Below are 22,633 nucleotides of genomic sequence, written 5' to 3' on the forward strand. Positions count from 1 at the left end.
AATAAACGTTTGTTTTTAAGTCACTGCAATCAAAAGATAGGGCCATTTATGTTACACATTTTGTTACTCGCAAACTCATTCATAAAATCTATAGGCTACTTCCGCTTGAAGTAGAATCATTAAATTTGGCACAATGAAAGGTTTCACAGTACAAGTAAAGTAAAAGAACCAGAAAATTGTTAATTTGTAATTGTATCACGCGAAAAAATATTTCTTTTAAAATTTGTTATCCGAGTCCAAACTTGAAATTAAAGCATTCTCGAAAGTCTTGGAATTCCTGGTACCTATATCTTGTCAGTATCAATGTCGATAAGAGGTAAAAAACGTCGAGATCGTAGGTTCCCGGAATGGATGAACTGTCTATGTACTTAATTAAGTCGAGTCGTACTCGCACCTGGCCAATTTTTTAAAAAAAATTAATTGGAACGTCACCCACTAAAATCCTAGAAAATTCCTCAAACATACGGGAAGGCTGCATGGCCTTCACATCCAAAAGGAGAAAAGAAAGTCCACACTTTGACTTTCAATAAAGGTGACTGGTGGTCGTACTACTTCCAGCAACTTTGTAATGCTGTGTCGATAGCAAAAAGATTCCTCTCGTACCTGTGCGCTCAGCAGAAGGGTTACTTATTCCACGACGTGGAAACGTGAGCGGACATCCGAGCTGTATTATCCTGCTGCGTGTACACGCTGTAGGTGGACAAGTAGGGGGAGACCTTGCGCGGCAGAGGGTCGCGTCCGATGTGTGTATGTATTATTCAGAGCACGCGTCGGACCGCGCTGACGGCTGACGGCTGACGCGAAAAAGTCGTCTGGCGGGACGGAGACAGCGACGCGCGGCCGCACAATGGCGGCTTGTTTATTAGCGGCGAGCAAAACCGAACGGATGCCGTCTGGCTGCAGGAATCCTGCCCTGGGCGGCGGGTCCCGCGTTGAAAGCGAAAGGGCCGGCCGCCGCCGCCGCCGCCAGACGCAAGAAGCGGCGCTGAGGACGTGACCTACGTCTGCGATGAAACGCGCGGGGATGCAGCGGCGGTGCGGCGCTGCCCGCTTTTAATTAACCGGTGTGATTTCGGTTATTAAAAGGGCCGGCCCGGCTCAATGCATTTTTAAGAGACGCGCCGGGAGCCACTCGCCTTTAGCTCGGTCATCGCCGAGGTCAAGGTGCCCGCGGCCTGCGTGGCAGTGAAGAAGAGGTCAGCGTCGACGACTATGATGTAAACGCGACGGGTTCGTAACAAAGTTCAAATATTATATAGCAGATGGAGTCGGCAGCAGTGAACGTTTTCGAGCACGGGACGTGGGGACTGAAAGAAAACTACACCACTGGCCATTAAAATTGCTACACCAAGAAGATGACGTGCTACAGACGCGAAATATAACCGACAAGAAGATGCTGTGATATGCAAATGATTAGGTTTTCAGAGAATTCACACAAGGTTGGCGCCGGTGGCGACACCTACAACGTGCTGACATGAGGAAAGTTTCCAACCGATTTCTCATACACAAACAGTAGTTGACTGGCGTTGCCTGGTGAAACGTTGCTGTGATGCCTCGTGTAAGGAGGATAAATGTGTGACATCACGTGTGTAGGCACTGACATAATTAGGGTAACTGGAGCATGGGTCACACTACTTCTTTGCTCACCATAGGAGTGGGAAAAACTGATATTTTAGTTCTGAATAACCGGTCTTTCTCGGTATTTCTTTGGCTTCGTCATTGTACATATTTCTTATTCCAATACACCCGTTTGCCAGGGCAACGCTGCTAAAATTTTTCGTTACTAAGTAAAACTTCTTTCAAAAACGAGTAAAATTTATTCGTAACATCTCTATTGCTTTGAAATATTGGCTATTTTAATAACGCCGACAGCTAGAAAGGAACTACAAACACATGTCATAAGAATCGGTACAGCATTGCTGAGGCAATCATGTAGCTGTCACTGTGTGGCATTGTCTATTAGATGATACACGTGCAGCGTTCGGCGACTTGCACACACCCGTTCTGTCATCGCTGAAGACAATGATTCATCCACATTTTGTAATAAAAATAGAAAGCTGCCTGCTGCCTGTGTCTACATATTATGCCTTACCTACTTGTAGCCCTTGGAAACGGACAGATTGACACGAAAGTTAGAGTATTCCAACCTCAGTTTTCATCCTTTAGCGCCGACTATTCGTAATGCCCAGATAGTGGTATGGTCCTCGATTACAAATGATTTTTGAGCAGAGTTTCAAAAAAATTAGAATCAATAGTAGTACACTGGTGATTTATTGTTGAATTCAACCTGTCACTACTATTCGGGAAAACCAGCGTACGGTGGACACACGGAGTTCTCTTTTATCCACGTATTCTATGTGATATTTTGATTCGATGTGTACTGTACTCCATGTCGAACATCACTGCTGGAGCTGGTTCCATTTGTAATGGTGCGTTACTGTGTCACGAATATTGCAAAAGGTTAGAAACACCGATTCGGTACGATCTAGCACGATTCTTTTTATTTCCCATGCGCAATTCCTCTCCAATTGGAGTCGAGTAAATGCATTTCGAGTTGTAAATTATTAACTTGAGATCGTGTCTTTGTTCCTGTCAATTCGTTCTCGCCGTGGGTTTACCTCACCACCGAATATTTGTTTGTTTTATGAGTATGACGGAGTAGGAAGAAGCATAAAAGCTATTCCTGTTGAATGACTGTAAGTGGCTTCAATCTAGAAACACACTGTAACACGTAGCACAGCTGTTCACCTTATGCCACTTCTTGTGCAGTAACGACTCATCAAAACACGTACGTCAGATGGTATCGTTGCGGTTGCACACTTGTTGATTCCCCGCGTTCGTTGTCTGGAAGCTGGCGGTCCGAACCGGTGTTGGCGCCGTCTGCAACAGGTTTCTGCCTTGCCGCTACTTGCTGCCGGCTTACCAGCCACTGGGTTAGCCGCGCACTCAGCCACTGGGCTACTGGGCTGCCGCGAGAGGAGTCCGCTTCTATGTTTCTCCTCCTAAGGGCACACTTGCACCGGTAATTCATTTGACCCAGCATGTCGCTGTGTAAAGTGCGGCATTCTTACATGTGGCTTGGTCGACGAAATACGTTGGCGGTCACCACCATTATCATCATCATCATCATCATTATCTTCTTCTTCTTCTTCTTCTTCTGTTTCGCTTCATGGATTAAGCTTGGAATTCTTCCCGCCTTCAAGAATTATCTTCTCATCTCTTTGTTTGTGCTCCTTCGTCTCTTCATCCATTTGGTGTATGAATACCGATTTCGGAAGCTTTGCACTGTCCTTCCTGTATGTTAATTGTTGCGGTACATGTATCCTATTTCTTCTTCTTAAAATTGTTTCCAGTCTTAGTACTTGGCACATAGTTTCTTTTCAGATTACCTACTCTAGATAGAGTCTTGTTATGGTTAATAACTTCGTTCCTTCTCCCTGTATTCCAGGTTGTTTTTGTTAGAACATAGCACTCGCTACCTTGCAGAAATACTGGGAGAGCCGAAGGAGTAAGCATTACATTTTGTAAAATGCTGGTGACTTGACCCACTTTAATGAATTGATAGGGATAGGGAAACACAGTACTGGACATACACGGTGCTCCAAAATTTCTGTTACATCCTTGTGGAAATTCTAGATGAATAAAAATTTTAATAGGTGCATACGTCCAGAGACTATCATTTCCATGGTACAAAGTAAATATTATTGATTAGGCGTTTTAATTTTCGAACTAAAATCTTCTTCTGTTTGTGCTCGACAGCATTTATATGAGACTTTTTTTTATGTGTACGATGATAAGCTGTTACTACAATGCAGCTGTTTACGGTAATTTCCGTCATCATCTGGTAGACCTTAGAGTTTAAAATGGCATATGAATGCTTTACGACAATGGAAATATGTTACACACCTTGTTACTCTTTAAAAGTCTGCAAAGTGATGACGTGAACTGTCGAAACTGGCAGCAGTGGTCTCTTAAAAAAGTTACATACTAGTTTCTTACGCAGTTAAATACTAAAGCTTGTAGCTCCCATAACAGAAAAAGGACTCAAGAACGAAAATCCGAGGATCTCGGTGGGATCCATCTCTACCTACCCACCATGCCGACAAATGTCGCGTGGAGATCTCCAGCGGTAACTGCTAATGTTCTGACGGGGATCTTCGTGTCGAAATCACATTTCCTGACAGCGAATTCTCTGTCGCAGATCCACCAGTACCTCTTGCAAGGAAAGCAAGTACCCATGAGCCGTTGGCTGGCAATGTGGACCGCCTCATCAATTCATCATATCTGTCCATGCACAGATTACCCAAATGTGCCCAAATCCATCATGCGTGGAATGGGGGTTTTCTTCACCCCAATGTCAGTAATAAACGTCGACATTAACTCGGGAGTAAAAACGTGAGCTGTTTACCCTGTAACACGGACCGTTCCTGGACACTTGTTTTTGTGTAAATTTGGTCATCCGTACAACCAGCAATAGGAATTCTGAAATTCGTTGTACAGCTGTAGTGGCACAGACTCAACAATACGAATTGTCACTGTGACAAAGGTCATCTACGCTAGTAGTAATAGCTCCGGTAGCTTATGGGACGTGTGTTCAAAAAGGTTCAAATGGCTCTGAGCGCTATGGGACTTAACATTTGGGGTCATCAGTCCCCTAGAACTTAGAACTACTTAAACGTAACTAACCTAAGGACATCACACACATCCATGCCCGAGGCAGGATTCGAACCTGCGACCGTAGCAGTCGCGCGGCTCCCGACTACAGCGCCTAGAACCGCATGGCCACCGCGGCCGGCGGACGTGTGTTGCCATGACATAGTCACTGACGTAGGAGACTTTTGTTGGAGATTTGTCGCGAATTCATTGTCAAAACTGAGATTTTTTTGTACTCAGAAACGACACTCCAACCACCGCGAAAGGCCCAGCGAACAGACATGACGCACGAATTCTGCTGCAGAATCAGGTATGACGAAGAAGCAGTAGCGACAAACATTGGAGCGGCATTCCAAACAAGCCAAGTGCCGTAGCTCCGCGTCAGCGACGAGTCGTGTATGAAGTAACGCAGCGGTTGCAGAGTGTTTGCCTCTCCTCGCGCCTAGAAAGCCTTCACGACGGCACGCGTCCTTGCCTAACGGAGTCGGATTAACGCTGCCCCCCACCCACTTCGCTGTCTTGTGCCCTGTTGCCGAACTCTAGCCAGGTGCTGCGGCATCTCCACACTTATTGCTGAGTATGACGTAGCTCGCAGCTTACCAAACCAGAACGGTAAAGTGCCCAACTGAGTCACACACTGTTGTGCAGTACACCCATTCCTACAGTTACTACTCAAAACATACTGAACTTAGCCACGGTTGAGGAAATCGTTAAACATTCTCTGTTAAGCTGTAGCTACTGGCTAGTTGTACAAGGCTTTCTGTCTTCCGTTATTATTATTATCATTATAATTTTTTATTGGTTTTGACTGTTAAGGACAATATGAAATAGCTTACATCTTCTTTCTTTTCCAATAGCTTTTCAATCTTTCCCTCCTGCCTCTTCTTTCCTCTGTCCATACTACATCAGTCTATTTGTTTTCTGCTGGAAGCCCTTGAAACATTTAACTTTTGCTCTGAACTTTTCTCTTCTTCCATTTCTTCCTCCGTTACTTCTATTTCTCTCAGGTCTGCTTTGACTTCTTTCATCCACGTCATTGATGATTTTTAGTTTCTGTTTTAGTTTTGTTAGCCTCTTTATATCTATCCGATTTACGTGTCCATAGTATACAACTCTTTTCTTCCTCATTCTGACTGCTACTGGTCCTATTTTTTCATAAATTTCTTTATTACTTCTTAATTTCCGTTTCCCATTATCAAGTCCTGGTCGCAAGACTTTCCTGATTATTTTTCTTTATTTCCTTTCTATTTCAGCTATTTGTTTAGCTGTATTTAACGAATGGCATTCTGAGGCACAAACGTTTTCTGGTTTAATGACAATGTCGTAGTGTCGCCGTTTTGCATTTATGGAAGTGTATTTCTTGTTATGCAGCTCTTTTGTTAGTTGAAAATCTACATCCGTTTTCCTTGACCTCGCTAAGTTAACGTCTTTGCCCAAAGTATTTGGTTGTATTAATTCTCCTATATATTTATATTGCGTAGTTCTTCCATAATCTGTTTCCACGTACTTCGCTGCCTCATTCGCATCTTCGTAAATTGTATTTTTTTCTCCGCAAGATGCAGATAGGACTGCCTTTTCAGCTGTCTCTTGTAGGCGATTTATCTGCATTGTTACGTTTCTATAGCTTAAGCTAAGATGGCAAGGTCGTTTGCAAAATCCAAACAATCAAAACTCAGATTATCTTCCTTTCTCCAATTGTTATCCAATAAATTCCTTCTCCGTCTGGTCTTTTCCTCTAATCCTTCATTACATTACTTTCTCTAGTAAAACTGGGCTGCAGTTATTATTATTATTATTATTATTATCATCATCATCATCTATAGGCATAATGGCGATATGATGATATTGGACTTGGGGTGCTCAGCAGAACGGTCATTAGCGCCCTTACTGAGTGACTGCATGCCAATCTCGTGCAGAGAACGGTGTCTGTCCTTCAAGCCAAGTTGCTTCTAGTGTATTACAATTCAACTGTCAATTGCAAAAATCGCTTTTATGATACACCAAACTACGACAATCTAAATAGGTGATTGACAGTGCTAAACTGTCTGGTCGAACAATTAACACACAGCTCATTGACCTACAGAATCTTACAACATATTTTACACTGTTGTTGTCGGTGAGGACGGTGAACAAGTCTCCAGCGAAACTGAGAGTTGCCGTTATGTTGCAATATAAAACATTTTATGTAGTTAAAGCATGCAATACCAAAAGTATTAGGCTAAAAGTTTCATATACTGGTGGATTTTCCCGCCGAAATGTAAATGGGCAGTCTCCCGTCCTTCCATCGGCGTGGTTGGCATGAAGTACGTCACTCCAGGATGGTCATTTTCATTGTCCACTGACGCCAGCCTTCTCCGTCAGACAATGAGATGATGGCTTACTGAGGAACGGCACACCGAAGTAATACACCACATCTGCACCCTTCTTTGGCTGCTTTATCGTCTGCGCTGTTTGCCCGTACCCCAACATATCATGGCATCCAGCAAAAGACCACAACTTTGGCTTGGTTTTGCGTCCGCTTTTAATTGTCGTGGATGGTCTCAGTAATTCTTTCTGTTGGATGCATTTTTTTTACAAATTGTAGAGCAGATGAGAAACTTTTTGATGTGATGTCTTCAGGGTTCCGTATGTCTCCGCATCATGATTTGGTAACTTTTCGAGAATACTAACTCTGAGAACCCTATCAGGTAAAACTGCTGAATAGCCCACTGCATTCCTCTGCTTAGATCCATCGGTAGATATAACGTGATAAAAGCTTTATCCAGTTTTAGAATTGATGAAAACAAACCTTTAAGAAATAGTCTCGAGTACTAGACTTCTTGCCTTCAGTCAAGTTTAAAATGCCACTGGACCTCTGAACGCCGTGACGGGAACTGTTGCATCACTGGCTGTTTGCGTATGACAATGGCTTGGTCGCATATGCTCGATTCGAGAACAACCTCGCTGAATTTAGTTGTTCTGCCACACAAAATTCCAATAACTGAGGCAATGCTACTATTACGTTTTTCCTGTTGCTAAGTTCTTTCCGTGTTCTGATACGTTTCTTTAACGATTCTAAAGGCAGAAATAAGAGACTGCAATTATTATAGGCAGCTTACGGCCAGTGGCATCTAGATGCGGAAGATAAACAGGTCCAAATAAGACTAAGTTCCGCATTCAGACCAGTTTGGTTTCTCTCCCGCGTAGGACATTTCCACGAAGGAAACCGCTGCCTGCCTTGCGAGACGAACGGACCGCCGTCTAGCTAGTGGCTCTCCAGTGCAGCCGTGTAGAGGACAGCTACTGCCGCCGCAGGTGAAAGCGGCTCCTACCCATAAACACACACACACACACACACACACAGCGCGCACGCAAAGTGGGCGTGAGCAGGTTACGCGTCAGCTGGCAAGCTGCGCCACGCGTTGTCTTGTCCCTTTGTGTGTGGACACAGTTGGCTGTATCGACCACACAACACGGGAGCACCACCGTCCTCTCTCTTCGTCGAGAAACTCTGAGACACTTTTTCAACTTAAGGACAGTTCTTTCTCGGCTATACATCTCGGAAGTCTCTATATTATGCAGGCAAATGATCTAAACCAGTGGTAGTCAACCTGATCCCTGTCGCCCACTGCAGGGCGTCCCAGCTTTCATTGTAGGCGGTAGGCGATAGGGGTTTTAAAAACATTTTCATTATATTTTCGTAAAATTTTGACATAAAGAATTTGGTAAGTATTATTATATGCTTTAACTAGCAGTAACTCTCTTCCATGATGATGATGATGGTGTTGTTGTTCGGTTTCTGGGGCGCTCAAGTGCCCAGTTATCAGAGCCCGTACAAATTCCCAACCTTTGCTCAGCCCAATCTCGCCACTTCCATGAATGATGACGAAATAATGAGGACAATACAAACATCTCGAGGCAGCTGAAAATCCCTGACCCCGCCAGGAATCGAATCCGAGACCCCGTGTACTCTCCATCAAGTCCATAAAGCTAAGTTACTTTCCTACTTTATAAATCATCATTACTGTGGAATGGTGGGCGTTCGGAAGATTTTACTGTTAACAGAGGTACAAAAGTGGGCGGTTGGTGAGAAGAGGTTGACTACTCCTGATCCAAACGAGGGAAGTCTGGTAAACATAAATTCAATAAATGCCATCTGGTTTTTAGTCTGGTGCAAGCCATTCGCTTAAACGCCTCTTGATGACATGGATGTAGCATCGCTACTTCTTTACTCGAGGGCTTATCATTTGGCTTGCAGACGCTCGGTGAATCGCACTGTAGTTCGTATCAAGCAAGGCAATCGCGGGGAATCGAGTCCAGTTCCCCGGTCCCCGGCAGATTAGTAACCAGAGGATACTACCCACGAAAACATGGAGGCGACCAGTACCCTGATGACGCAAAGGGACATTCCCATCTCGAAGAGACTCGCTCATCATCATTCGTGTTCTCCTGTGCATAATATTCACAAATCTGGAAAACGTACAAAGATCTATTACATATCTAATGAACCTAGGTTGTTTGAACCGTCCACATTTACATCGACGTACTTCGTAAGCCATTCTACTGTGCAGGACAGAGGGTACATCCCACCAATATTATCGATTTTTTGTTCTATTCGATTCCCGTACTGTGCAAGGGAATAACGACTGTCTATATGTCTCTGTGCCGTAATCACTCTTATCTTCTTTTCATGATCCCTACGATATACTTTGGTAGCAACGTAATGTCTTCTTCGATTACCGCATCTCTACATTTTCCCACCAGGGTTTCAAGGGAGCTACACCCCTACTGCAGCGATTCCCGTTTACATCGTCCGAGTATTTCTGCTCCATTTCCTTATGGGGTATACCGATCTGCCCCGATCCTGGCAGCATCTCTTTGTCTACCTTCTGTATCCGTTGTCACGTATACTTGAAAAGTCTCCAAACACTAGATCAGTATTCTAGAACTGGTCGCACTAGCATCTTATATGCGATTTTCTTTACAGATGGATTGCTATTTGTCAGAACCAACAAATCTAAACATTCTAATCACCTTCCTTATTTTTTTGCGTGATCGTCCCATTTCATATCGCTTCTTAGTATTACCCCAAAACAGACAATGTGATGAGTTCAAAATATTCAAGACCGATGTTGTAATGAGGTACTATCGTGCCTTTTATCACTGTACAGTTGTTGTCTTACATTTATCAGCATTTAAAGAGAGCTGCCATTAATTATACCAAGTGCAAATTTTGTCCACCTTTTTCCGCAGTTTCCTACAATTGTCTAGGGGGGCGATACTTCGCTATATACAACAGCATCGCCAGTGAACAATATTAGAGTGGTGCTGATTTTGGCTGATACATCCTTTTTGTATTGTGGAAAATGTAGGTCCTAATATGCATCCTTGGGACATAATCGACGTAACTTTCGCTTCTGTGCAACATTTATAGAGGCAACCACATACTTAAGAATACAACCCGTATGGTCGTACCTTGGATAGTTTTAGATAGAGGGAATGTGATTACTTGTACACACGCCGCTTATGAACAAAGCAGCTCACATGATTGTTTCTTTTTTTCCGAACCCCTACGGATTCGCTTAGAGAAGTTTGATTTACCCCACGACTGTGATAACGTGTGAGCTGAGAATATGCTCTAGGATTATTAACGAACGTCATCGATATTGTTAAAATCATCTATAAAACTCATTTTCTGTTTTTTAGCCACGCCGATGCCAAAGTAAGAACTCTTTGTGCTGGCACCAGTGGACTGAAATGCAGATGCGACTCAAATGCGCTGGCAGGTAGAAATGCACTGCTTAAAGTGATTCCCGTAGTCACTGAAGGAGTAAGTGATCCTGTATTCATTCGCCTAGTCAGTCACTGTGCTGGACTGCGTCACGTACTGCTGACTCTGCTCTGTGTTTCCTCAGCTCCCTAATAGATGACGCCGATGCACCTTCCTCCAGTAAGCATGGAGTTTGGCAATGCCCCTACGGCGCGCTTGCTGCAACGCCGAGTGACGTTATGGACCAAGGACAGATGCCACGGAGTTCCGCTTCGGGTCTTGTTGTAATATGTCGAACCGTTCACTCCAGCGATCTTACGATATGGCACTGACGTAGCGGCCATTGTGGAAACACTTCCGGTCCGCAAACATTCCTAGCCAGTGGCAACTCAACTCAGATCAGTGGCGTGGATCACTCTTTAGACGTCATGTGCTTAACTGTATTTTACTATTCTGTTATAAAGACCTATTCAGCTCTCTACAAACTGATCTTTATAAATCGGAATCGTCAATTGCTTATTCCCCTCAAATGACTTGTTACTGTGGGAAGAGGAATTCCACCTTATGCAAGACACCGTTTTTTTTCTGTTTTGTTTAACCCAGACATATTTCAGTACTATCTTCAGTGAGTTCTTTTTTATTTTTTAACTGTAAAATTGTTGTTACACATCAACTTTTAGCGAAACTTTTCGTACTTAATAATTACAATTGTGAATGAAAAACTGTTGTAAAATATTATACATGTATTCACCATTGTAAATATTGTGTACTAAAAGATTCGGTAAATGTTAATATGTAACAACAATTTTACAGGTAAAAAATAGAAAACAAGACAATGAAGATAGCACAAAACGTGCTGAAACATGTATGGGTGAGCCGGCCGCGGTGGCCGTGCGGTTCTAGGCGCTGCAGTCCGGAACCGCGGGACTGCTACGGTCGCAGGTTCGAATCCTGCCTCGGGCATGGATGTGTGTGATGTCCTTAGGTTAGTTAGGTTTAAGTAGTTCTAAGTTCTAGGGGACGATGACCTAAGATGTTAAGTCCCATAGTGCTCAGAGCCATTTGAACCATTTGAACCATGTCTGGGTGAAACAAAACAGAAAAAAGCGGTGTCTTGCAAAAGGCGGAATTCCTCTTCCCATTTCGTTGCAAGCACGGGTATAACAAGAAGATCTGCCACACCACAAGATAATTTGTTACTAGTTTCTAAAAGAAATGACAATTATCGTTGTGCCCCTTCACAATTATGCAACAGAGTCTATTGTATGAGAAGAGCAGAATCTCTTAAACGGCTATGTTCATGCTTTCTGTATGGTAAAACATACGTCAACAGATGCAACTTTTGTTGTAGTGTTAATGTAGTTTGGCACTAAATAGATCTTGGCCCAAAATTCGGGTATTTTTCTAGAGTTTGATTTCGGATTCACACTTTTTTTTTTTAAATATTGTAGTCTTATAACAATATAAGAACTCCTTTTGTCGTTCTTATATGATGCTTACGTCAACGAGGGTTGAGCAAAAGTGTCACTACAAAGCGGTGAAAACTATGTCGACTTCCCTCTCACAGTGGAAATGAAGAGAATAAGCATTCTCAACAAGAGAGACATTACAGTTAACTTGAAAATTCTGATCTTTGCAAGAGTCATTTTATTTCGGAAGATTGATTGTGCTGACGTTATTGCTCCACAAACTTGAATGGTACTTGCAGCTCGTCACACAGTTGCTGATTGAAGTTCCTGTCTTTTTACTCGAGTAGGGACAAAGAAATGCTATTGACACCCGGAAAACTGCACATGTTTGTTGGGCTTCTGTAGTACTTCGACGGTAGCTCACACTGTAGAGGTGGTAACTGCACAGTCGACACAGTAACAAACACTCGATTTACAGCTTCATGTTTTGATAGGTGTTTGTCGACCACAGCACGATTTCCTGCACGTAATGTCTCCAGGCTTTGACGCACCGTTTAGATCACATGGACACTGTCATTGTTGAGAACTATCCTGTAAATGCAGCTGCTTATCCAACAGTTCGATGACTTTGACGAAACAATTCGTTGTGTTCGGCACACAGAAATTCCTTGTAGTATCGACAAGTTTCCTTCGTACGTAAGCTAGTCTTGAAATCACTCGGTACATTACACACACACACGACGTTTTCTTCTCTTCCACGAGCTAGAAGAAGCACAAAATTGAACAAATACTGAAGTGCTACTGACGTTAGATAGCCATTACATATAGTTTCATGTAGTGGTCTTTAAACTGACGATGATATTTATGACAGAGTACGTATGGATTATTCTTGACAAATTGATTGCTTCCACTGTACCTTGATTAACATCCAGAGACTACAATACAGCGGAATATTTCTTCTAGAGAACTGAAATGTTATGGTGAAATGAAACTTTAAAGAAAAGAGTACTCTCCACATAAATTTGGAACGTAATAAACACTAAACATTTTCATGATAATGGAAAAGCTATACTGCGGTGCACAGTCCACTGTCAGGTAATAACAACAAGTGCGCCTGTCACGTCGTTGAGGCGATGATCTTTATTTTAGTTACAACTTCTCTTAAACGTAATGTCAAAATCAGTCTCGGCACTAGGGAAAATTTTTAGCGGATTTGCTAAGCAGAATATTATTCAGATTATTTAAGTTACACGTGTTGCTGGGTGCGACTTGTTGTTTATTGGTAAATAAGAATTTTTGCAGTCAAGAGTTGAAATATTTTTGTATCCTCAATGACCTGTTTGGACTTTCCCAGAAGATTCTAAGATAACAGCTGTATCTCTCTAAACCGGTCACTGAGGAACTAAAAACATTACAAGACGCCATCTAAGGTGCAAAAATTATTGTATATATCAATTACTGACATTTCCAAAGTAACTTTCGAAATTTTCCTCCCTCGAAATAAAAAAAAAACAAATAAATAAATAAATAAATAAAAATAAAAAGAAAAAGAAATTGTTCCTCAGCACTATAGCTACTATGAACATTATATTGGTGATGGTAATTCCTGGCCTTCCATGTATTCAAGTGTTGAGATCAACTGGAGGGCCTAGAATTTAATATGGTATCCCAACTACGGTGCTTTTGGGTATTCCTCACGTGCTGAAGTGGCAGTAAGTGACATTACAACACAGCTAAAGCATATCGGTACTAGAAATGTCCAGCAGAAACACCTAGGGAAGGTCACTATAAATATTTATAACCTAATAAAGAGGCTGATATATCGTCTAAAGTTGACAAGCCAGCCACTAAACTCGGCAAATAGGTGATTCTGGAACGGTTACTAGCAACAGTTAGGAGTAATTCGAACAGAATGATAAGAGGGCATGTAAGAATCTAATACTCGATCAACAGTCGGGGTGACAAGTGTGTGATGTTGCGGTGGCGTGATACGAGGAGTAGCTTTTCGGCACTGACCTTGTACAGCTTGTCCCTCTGGTACCAGACGTCCTCCTCCTCCTCCTGCACGGCGAACGTGGAGTCGAGGTTGAGGTCGTCCCTGGAGCGGGACAGGATCTTCCTGCGGGAGACCATCTCGTTGTGTGGAGCGGGGCCGCAGCTGCAACAGAGACGCGGGGCGGCCGGTGAGAGCGTGTCGCTCGGTAGTCGGCGGCAGACTGGCAGACTGGCAGCCACTGGCGGCCCGCGGCCTCGCCAGTGAAAGGCGGCGCGGCGCGGCGCGAGCGGTTACCACACTGCGGCGCGACCGCGGCTCGCGCCGCTGCAGTTCCGTCTGCTCCAGGCCGCAAGGTCCCGCACCCAACTTATTACTCTCAACGAAATTTGGCATTCTTCCGGAAGGAGTTTCCACTCTGCGGCGAAGTTCATCTCGATTTGATGCTTCGGGGCAAATTAAAAAATTGCGTGCCGGACCGGGACTCGAACCTGGGACCTTTGTCTTTCATATGGTCTGATATGGTTCGCTGGTTTGTGCGGGGGTTGAAGAGACCAGACTAGAAAGGCCATCGGTCCACGCAAAGATGCCTAGAAAACAGTGTCTCCTACCAAGTATGAAGGCCTGGTGAGGGATTTCGCCTAATGTCATGCAGCCCACGTAACACAACTGCCAAGCGTTTCCTTTATCTTGACAGCACTGTGCAGGGTTTTCGACTGGAGGTGTTTGATCACCCACATTACAGCCTGTAATTTATTTCCCCTAAGTTTCATCTCTGTTCACGCGAACACCTGGCTATGAAGACAACGAACTGTAAACCAGCGTAGAGAATTGAAGGAAACCACAGGCGGCCGCCTTCTATGACGACAGTATTGGAAAGTTCATTCAACGCTAAGAAAAATGTCTAAAGCGGAGAGGCGACTATGTAGAGAAGTAGCTGAAAGATTGATGCAAATAAAACATTTTTGATTTTCACAGTGGCTTTCATTTCGCTATCGATCGCACTATTCTTTCCGAATAGCCTTCGTATATGTGACATGTAATTAACGTTATTTTCCCCTCGGCAACAGGTCGGCTGTGGAAGTGTCTACACAAGGATGCAAAATGGTTGGTCTATAGTGAAAGACGTAGTCAGTTTAGTTGTGCAGTAACAGCCATGCATTTATACTCTTTACATCCTGTATAAAAATACATTTCACTGTAAAAAAAGCCACCAACTTAAATTACAAAATTTAGTACTGCACGAATAGTACGTGATACCAGTAACTTGCTAAGAGTCTCACAGATAAAGTTATCCACATGAGTATTAAAAATTTCTTTTATGTAATAAATCGCACAAACCTAAAAGCAGCAAATTAAAAAAAAAGAAAAAATCCAGGAATTACAACTGCGAACAACTTACATTGGAACATAGACAATGTTGTGGTTAAAGTGAACCAAAGACTGCGTTTTGTTGCACTTATAAGATGCAACAGATACACAAAAGAGACTACCTACACCACGGTTGTCCGTCTCTTTCTTTCTAACACATTCCTGCGCGGTATGGAATCCTTAAAAGATAGGACTGACACAGGACTTCGAAAAACTTCAGTGAAGGGGAGCTCGTTTCGTATTATCGCGAAATGAGAGAGAGAGAGAGAGAGAGAGAGAGAGAGAAGGATATGAAAGGATATGAGACGCGAATTGGGGTTGCAGTCATCAAAATAAAGGCGTTTTTCGCTTCAATAAATTTCACTTTATCCTCTGAAAACGAAAATATTTTGTTGAGCCTACGGTAGAGAAATAGCTAGAGCTCGTTAGATGAACTGTCCACCAAGTACGTAAGTGCGAATTGCAGAGTAATCATGTAGAAGTAGATGCAGTTGATAAGTTCCATAAAACAACAGTTTCTGTATATTGTGAAGTTGGGTTGTAACAAACCAGTGATTCACTTTTCCCTCTGCATATTACCCGTTATAGATCACGCAAAATACATGAAAAGACCTTTCCTGAAATGCTTTGAAACAAAACAAAGGACTTAACGTGGCCTTCGAGTATAAATTAATTATTCTCGTCATCCTGAATCTTAGGTGACGTTAAGGAATGTAGCCGGTATCGCCTATTTTATATTCCACAACTAATGGAACACCAGTAGACACTGGAAGCTGAACGACAGGTGAAATGGGTGAGGCCTTTGTAAAAGATGGTACGTGTCTGCATGGAAATGTCAAAGTGACTGGTTCTTGCATTTCAGTAGTCGCTGACCCTACCTATCTGTCAACATTAACAATCTGTGCCAATTTTGCATTAACTGAACCAGTGTCTCCTGCCGCAGAAAACTTTACACTCTCTTCCTACCATGACATTACACATGATTCGCCAAAATGGCTCACGTCTCGGCAAATGGAAGAAAATTTTGCTGACGGAAGCCTTATTATGCAAGACTTCTAATTTCTCAAATGCTCCTGAACAAGTTCATCATTTTCATTTCATAGTCTGAAATTTTCTCCTGATTTGGAGATTAGAAGACAAAAGTATCGGGTTTTGACCGTAACTATGTCATATCTAGAGGCACATTTGAATAACTTTGCTAAACTTACCAATTCATTTCCATGCAAAGATTTCTATCGCATCGGTATCTGCCGAATCTGTCACATCTAATTAAGTGAAACCAAGCTGACGTGAGTGTTACGCAGCCATCAAATGTTGCTTCATTTAGAAATTCTTTTGATTGCCTACAAAACTTTCTTCATAGTTGAAATCTGCACATGTCTTTCTTCGAGCATTTTGATGATAATATGTGATAGTTGATAACATGACACGAAGACCTCCCTGGCTTCATACACAAAGACCTGCGGCATGAGACGAATGTTCACTGAATATTGCACCAAGTTACCTTTCCAAACACGACTCATGAACCACCATCCATGAACCGACCTCGCACTCGCAGCCTGGATGATCGGAGAGTTCGTGGCGGAAGTAAAGGTGTGAGGACGGTTCGTGAGTGACGGTTCAAGAATTGTACTTGGATAGCTCAGTAGATGAGCACTTGCCCCAAAAAAGGCATATGTTGCAGGTTTGAGTCCTGGGGGCGGTACACAGTTTTCATCTGCCAAGAAGTTCCAAATCTACCATGCTCAAATAGGAATATCCTATGTACCTTGAAAAACACTTTTTATTAATTTGCAGATGCCACCATGGCATTTAGTATGTTTACGGCAGTTGTTTTGGAATCTGATGATTCATCATCAGAACCAGTACCTTATTACGAAATTATGCGTCATGTCGTCATTTGGCGTTGGTCACTTGATTTTAAGATACCGTTTTTACTGACAGCCCATTAGAGTCGAAAACGGTTGTCATAAATGCACCAAATACTATCAAGACAACTGTGAACGAAAAAGCATGTTTTACTGTTATAGATCATTTCAACATCCCCCTGTGGGGAGAGGCCGTCATCTCTCTATGGAGCTCTTCGGACCACAACAAAAAAAAATTATAAAATTTACTGGAGAGTTTTAAAATATTCTATGAGGCGAAAATTCAAATAAAATATACAGGGTTTATCGTAATTAATAGCGGACTGGCACGGATTGTAGTATCAGACAGCAGAAGCAAAAACATGCCAGTAAACACGAGTCAGCAAACAAGCCATTTGCGAGATAACTTCGGATGTTTGGTTACGAGCCGTCACAGACTTCTGTATGAAGTATGTATTCGACTATATTATAAAAATCAGTGGCTTGGTGACTCAATAGGGTATTAAAATTGGTTACCGGTTTCGGCTTTCCAGCCACAATCAAATCCAAAACCATAACAACAATATGTAGGCGAATGTCAGTAGTGACTACATGTCTACGTATCGCTGCTAAATTTTTAGATATGACAATGGCTAAGAATACGAAACCAGTAATCAATTTTAATAAAATACCATGTGGACTTTATAATTTAACCTGCTACAAATGTCACCGTCTTCCCAGGAGGTACAAAAGGCCACGTATCACGAAATGTATTTGAAATGTCAACTTTTAAATTAAGGCGCTATGTAATAGGATCAAATTTCACTATGGGATCGTATGGTTTACTGGTCCTCGTCGCGCTTTGCAATCTGCTTATGACATCAAGCGATATAGACACTTATAATTTATGGTAAGAGCTACATTCTACACGAAAGTATAGTATTTCCGTATGATACTTTTAACAGTAACAGAAACTACTTTTCTAATATAGGAACACAAACTTTATCTCTTCATGTTTTTAAGAGGTAATATCATAAAAACACAAGACCGCTTTTTATGGTTTCTCTTTATTCGGGGAACTATAATGTGCTTTACTTTTCTTTCCGCTGTTTTCTGGTACTTAACCCATTAATTTATCGTCCAGGTGGCTCCTGTCTTTCTGTACGTTGTTATACTACAGCGTGGTTTGTCCATATGAGTGCTAATAAAAAACCCACGCCGAGCAAGCTGTTACGTATCAAGATAAAAAAAAAGCAGTTTTGGAGACAGAAGGGGAGGACTCGGATGAATCGTTGACGTCCTTGATGGATAGAGATCAGTGTGAGTGGGAAGTACGAGCGTTGAAAAGTGGAGCTTAAGAGGGAAGCGAAGAAAGGAAGGTGAGCATTGGTTAGGGTCCCTAGATTACAGGGTGGTTTATTACAAGCGTGTCATTTCTGTGTGTTCATGTATGTGAATGTGCCGGTGTGTGTACGTGTGTCGTTATATTCTCGGGGTCAGCTCTGTGTGGGGGGCTTGTGAAGAGTGCCGGGCGCAGTGGAATAAAGAAGCAGACAGGCAGCTGCTACCGAAACCTTCCGACCGCATCTCTTTTTTTTTTATGCAGGGTCGCCGACTGACCCAAAGGGAAGACCGTTGACGGCGGCACTAACTGATCTCACGGCTTAGCGGTCTCTCTACAACAAAGGAAATCTGTTAGTCACAATCATGAAAGCTTCTTCCAGATGTCTCCGCCATTAAAGTCAGATTTCACTTTACGATCTTTTCCGTTGTATAATTCGTGGCATTAACTTTCAACCCTGCAATCTTCACCCTCCATATTTCAGTATCTTTTACGAGGGAGTTTTGTGGTGCTGTTATTGTTGCCGTTAACATTTAATTGCAGTGCAATACTGGCTACTAATGCCGCAACTGAATGGTAATAAACATTTTTGACAGCAGACGTGCTAATGTCTCTTGGGGAGGTCCGCTATGTTCCTTATAAATTGCTGGGGGACCTCAGGTAGCGATGACGAGTTCAGACGCTCAAGGCCAGACAGTGAAAGTGACCTGCCACGAAAACGTTGGCCGACATTCCGCAGCGAAATAGCTGGCTACGTGGCACAATCCAGAAACGTTGCGCCATGGTGACTGCCAAGATACGAATCTCATAAAGGTTCCTGAGCATTTGATGGCCGCCATTACAAATTCCTTATTACACCTGCGTTAGTTTCAAAGTTACATGACAAAACTGTTGTCATGGAGTATGGCGCTCTGTAGAACACCGTGGTGTTTCTGTAAAAGTCTAAACAAGAATTTAGCTGCTGAAAAATCATTACATGGAGAGGGAAGGCTCCCAGTCAAATTTTACGGTTTGGTAGGCAAATAAGTGAAAGAACGTACCTTCTTTTTCAATTCCAAAAATTATCACTTTGTTCCTGACCCCAAATACAGACAAAAATGTATACAAAATAAAGTTAAAATAGAAGATATTTAAGTATCTACGATAGACAATTCAAGAACACGTTCTATAATGAAAGAAATGACAAAATGGAAAGTACATACCAAATTTTTAATACACTACAATAAACACAGCATATGAAGATACGAAAAAATAAGGCATTGCAAAACGGTAGTGAATCTAGAATGTTTTTATGCAAATGAACGTCTAGCACTGGCTTATAAAGTAGACAAACTAGAAATAATAGAGACAAGAATCATGAGGACAAATTTAGATCCAGGCCTGGTAACTAAGAAGCAATGATGACATACATCCAAGTATAAGGAAAAAAATAGAAACAGTAAGAAACCTGGTATATATTGGATATTTGTAGGGGTTGATAAATAAAGCTTCAGTTATCTCTGGGAAAAGTCGTTAACAACCACTCGTATCCAAGAATAAAAAATACACGACATAAAAGCTGGAGAAGCATCAGAAAGAGATATTTTCAGAAAGAAAGCGTTAAATTTAGAAGGATTCAAGGGAGAAGCAGTAAGAGAGTAGATCTAAAGTGTTCTGAATAATGAGAAAATGGGACATGGCGGAAAGATGACAGAGTAATGGAAGAAAAGAGGAAATGAGAACGAACTATAATTGTCTGATGGTCAAAATCGAAGGAAAAACTCTAAAAATGAAAGTTATTCAACACAAAACAATTAATTTAAAATGTATCGATGAATCTTTGGTATTAAAACTCGTCATTCACATTAATATAAGTGCAGTGAGGATATTAAAACTGCTTAAAATCGGCAAGATAGTAGCCAGCTCCATTTTAGCATTTTTAGTTTCATCTGGCATGCTAAAATTCACCGCCAAGTTTTTACTCGTGTTTCGTAAACACTGGGAAGGGAGATGCCGTACACGAAATGTGATTCAATTTCTCGCAGTTTCTCCGCATGCCAGAACGTGTAAGTCAGCAGGTAACTACATTATTTATTGCAGAAGTGGCATTCAAACTACGGAAATTTTCTATACGGCTGCAGAGACGGATAAATTTCCAAATAGCATTTTAGTCGGTAAATTTTGCACATTACTTACTCCAATTAGGCGTTTCCCCTTCTGTACCAACAACGGCCCCTATGTAATTAATTCCAATGTTTTATTTAGTGTAAAGATGATTTGAGTGCATTGATTCTTTTGTATGTCCATCGATATGGTTGTACGTACCAAAATTTAATACCAATTAGTCTGATATAGATTCTGACTCCTGCGTGTCAACATATTATTTCTCACGTTCATTTATCTTTGAGTATGTGTTTGCATAGTTTTATTATTTCTGGAGATTGGGCGGAAATCGTACGGTAAACTGTACTTAGAGTAAATCCGATAGATATTGTCTCTTTCCAGTTGTGGACACTTGACTAACACGATCTATGTCCAGAGCAATCTCTGAAATGTCTTGTCTCCTCCCCATTGCACCTGATATTACACTCACTCTGTAAATACCGATGCGAAGCAGTGTACTGCATTTTAGCTACCTGCATTACGGCCATTAACTTTTATTTTTATTCGGGGCTGCGTAGAGTTACACAGTCGGAGGGAAGTTAGCGCCTGCCGTGCGCGCAGCACACGCCGCACGTTGGTGGAGCGGGTAGCCTAACCAGACACCGCGAGGCGCAAAGCGGCGACAGCGGTGGATTGCTGCGCGAAACTTGAAACGAGTTGACTGAGATGACTTGCAAGAACAGTGGCCTTTCACCCCTCCTTGTTTCATTCTTTGACATGATTTAGCTAATAATACGCATACAACATATGATTATATTCCTAGATTTTTTTTGTTCACAATATTTTAGAGAATGTCTACATTATGTTACCAGAGGTTACTTTCTGAATCGTATACATACGTACGAGTAAACAACCATGAAAGCACCGAAGACTGTTCAGTGTAGTCTATATACGGAAGTCACAAATTCTGTTGACGAACATCAGATAAAATCAGTCATTTAACACAGATATTACGAAAGGTAATAATTTTCTTGTAGTTTTCAAACACTTGCTATCTCCACACAAAAAGCTCGCGATTGTATACTCTTCTTGACACGAGGAGAGTTAGCTATAACTATCCTGATTCGTTAAATTAATATCTGAGGCAGTGATTCCGGGTACCACATTAAGCCCCGTCTTAAAATGACAAACACCCTGTTGAGAATCATCATTGAGGAGTAAATTTACTATTCAGATATGCGAGTCATACAAGCTGAATAGGCGAACCAGAAGCAGCAGTCAAGAAAGCATGCGTTCAACTATATTGTAGAAGTATATTGGCCTTATGATAGTGTTAACTGATATATTTAGGAGTGGCTTAGGAAAACACCATTTGTGATCTTCTGTGGATGCTCTTCACTGACTGTTAAAATGGTTAAAAGTGATGAAAGTACATGTTCGTGTCGGATGAATGACTGTTTTATAAAAATGTATGTTATTAGATGTTTATAGACAAGTAATTACGACGATGACTGTTTGGCTGTCACTATTTGTTCTAAAGTTGAAGCGTTTGTTTGCGTTCTTCTTTTTCTTCATTTTAAGAATATTATGTACAATCATTCGGGTTTTAAGTATTTCCCAAAAACTGTAACAGTTATCCAAAAGTAATTAAAAAACTCAAAAGTAACGTTCAGGAACAAAAACAGCAAATTGAAGAAGTAATACGAAATCACTGGAAGCAACATCTGAATTCTACAGTTTCCTTATTATTTTAGTGCATTGACTACAACATTTTTCGCATAACGTATAACGTTTTCCTCTTGTATGATATCTCTAGAAGTGATCTGAAGGGCAGTAGATCTTTGACAATTGTGTTGCACTAGTCTGCCATGCTGAGGGCGCGGAACTGTGGGGGAATTAAAATAATTTACCCCAGCTACAACGTGTTATCCTAAAGAGAGCAGCTTCTGATTAAATTAGCTGCAATTTATGGTTTCAGCTGAACAGTCAAAGCTCGGCTAACTTTAAGTTTCTATTCACGCCAGGCTACGTTACATTTGCGAATTTTCTGTAATGTCTACAGCGTAATGCTTGACTGTTAAATGAACTATGCTGAAAGTATGGTAACGCCCTTAATGTCTTCAGATAATAGGCTGTTCACCACGAACAGTACTGCAGTAACATAGTCGACATTTAATATATATATTA

The 22,633-nt window shown here is 41.8% G+C and overlaps 1 protein-coding gene and 1 pseudogene across 3 annotated transcripts in view; both read right to left on the bottom strand.

The window, feature by feature from the left end:
• Positions 1-22,633, bottom strand: part of LOC126161331 (uncharacterized) — a 681,344-nt gene that overhangs the window by 243,421 nt on the left and 415,290 nt on the right. For all 3 annotated transcript variants that reach the window (XM_049917091.1, XM_049917090.1, XM_049917092.1), the window contains exon 2: positions 13,828-13,969. In XM_049917091.1, coding sequence (XP_049773048.1) covers positions 13,828-13,969 — 142 coding nt within the window. The remainder of the gene's footprint in view (positions 1-13,827; positions 13,970-22,633) is intronic.
• LOC126161333 (proliferating cell nuclear antigen-like) lies at positions 15,845-16,569 on the bottom strand (annotated as a pseudogene).

Source organism: Schistocerca cancellata, chromosome 2 (assembly GCF_023864275.1).
Source record: "Schistocerca cancellata isolate TAMUIC-IGC-003103 chromosome 2, iqSchCanc2.1, whole genome shotgun sequence".
NCBI classification, from domain to species: domain Eukaryota; kingdom Metazoa; phylum Arthropoda; class Insecta; order Orthoptera; family Acrididae; genus Schistocerca; species Schistocerca cancellata.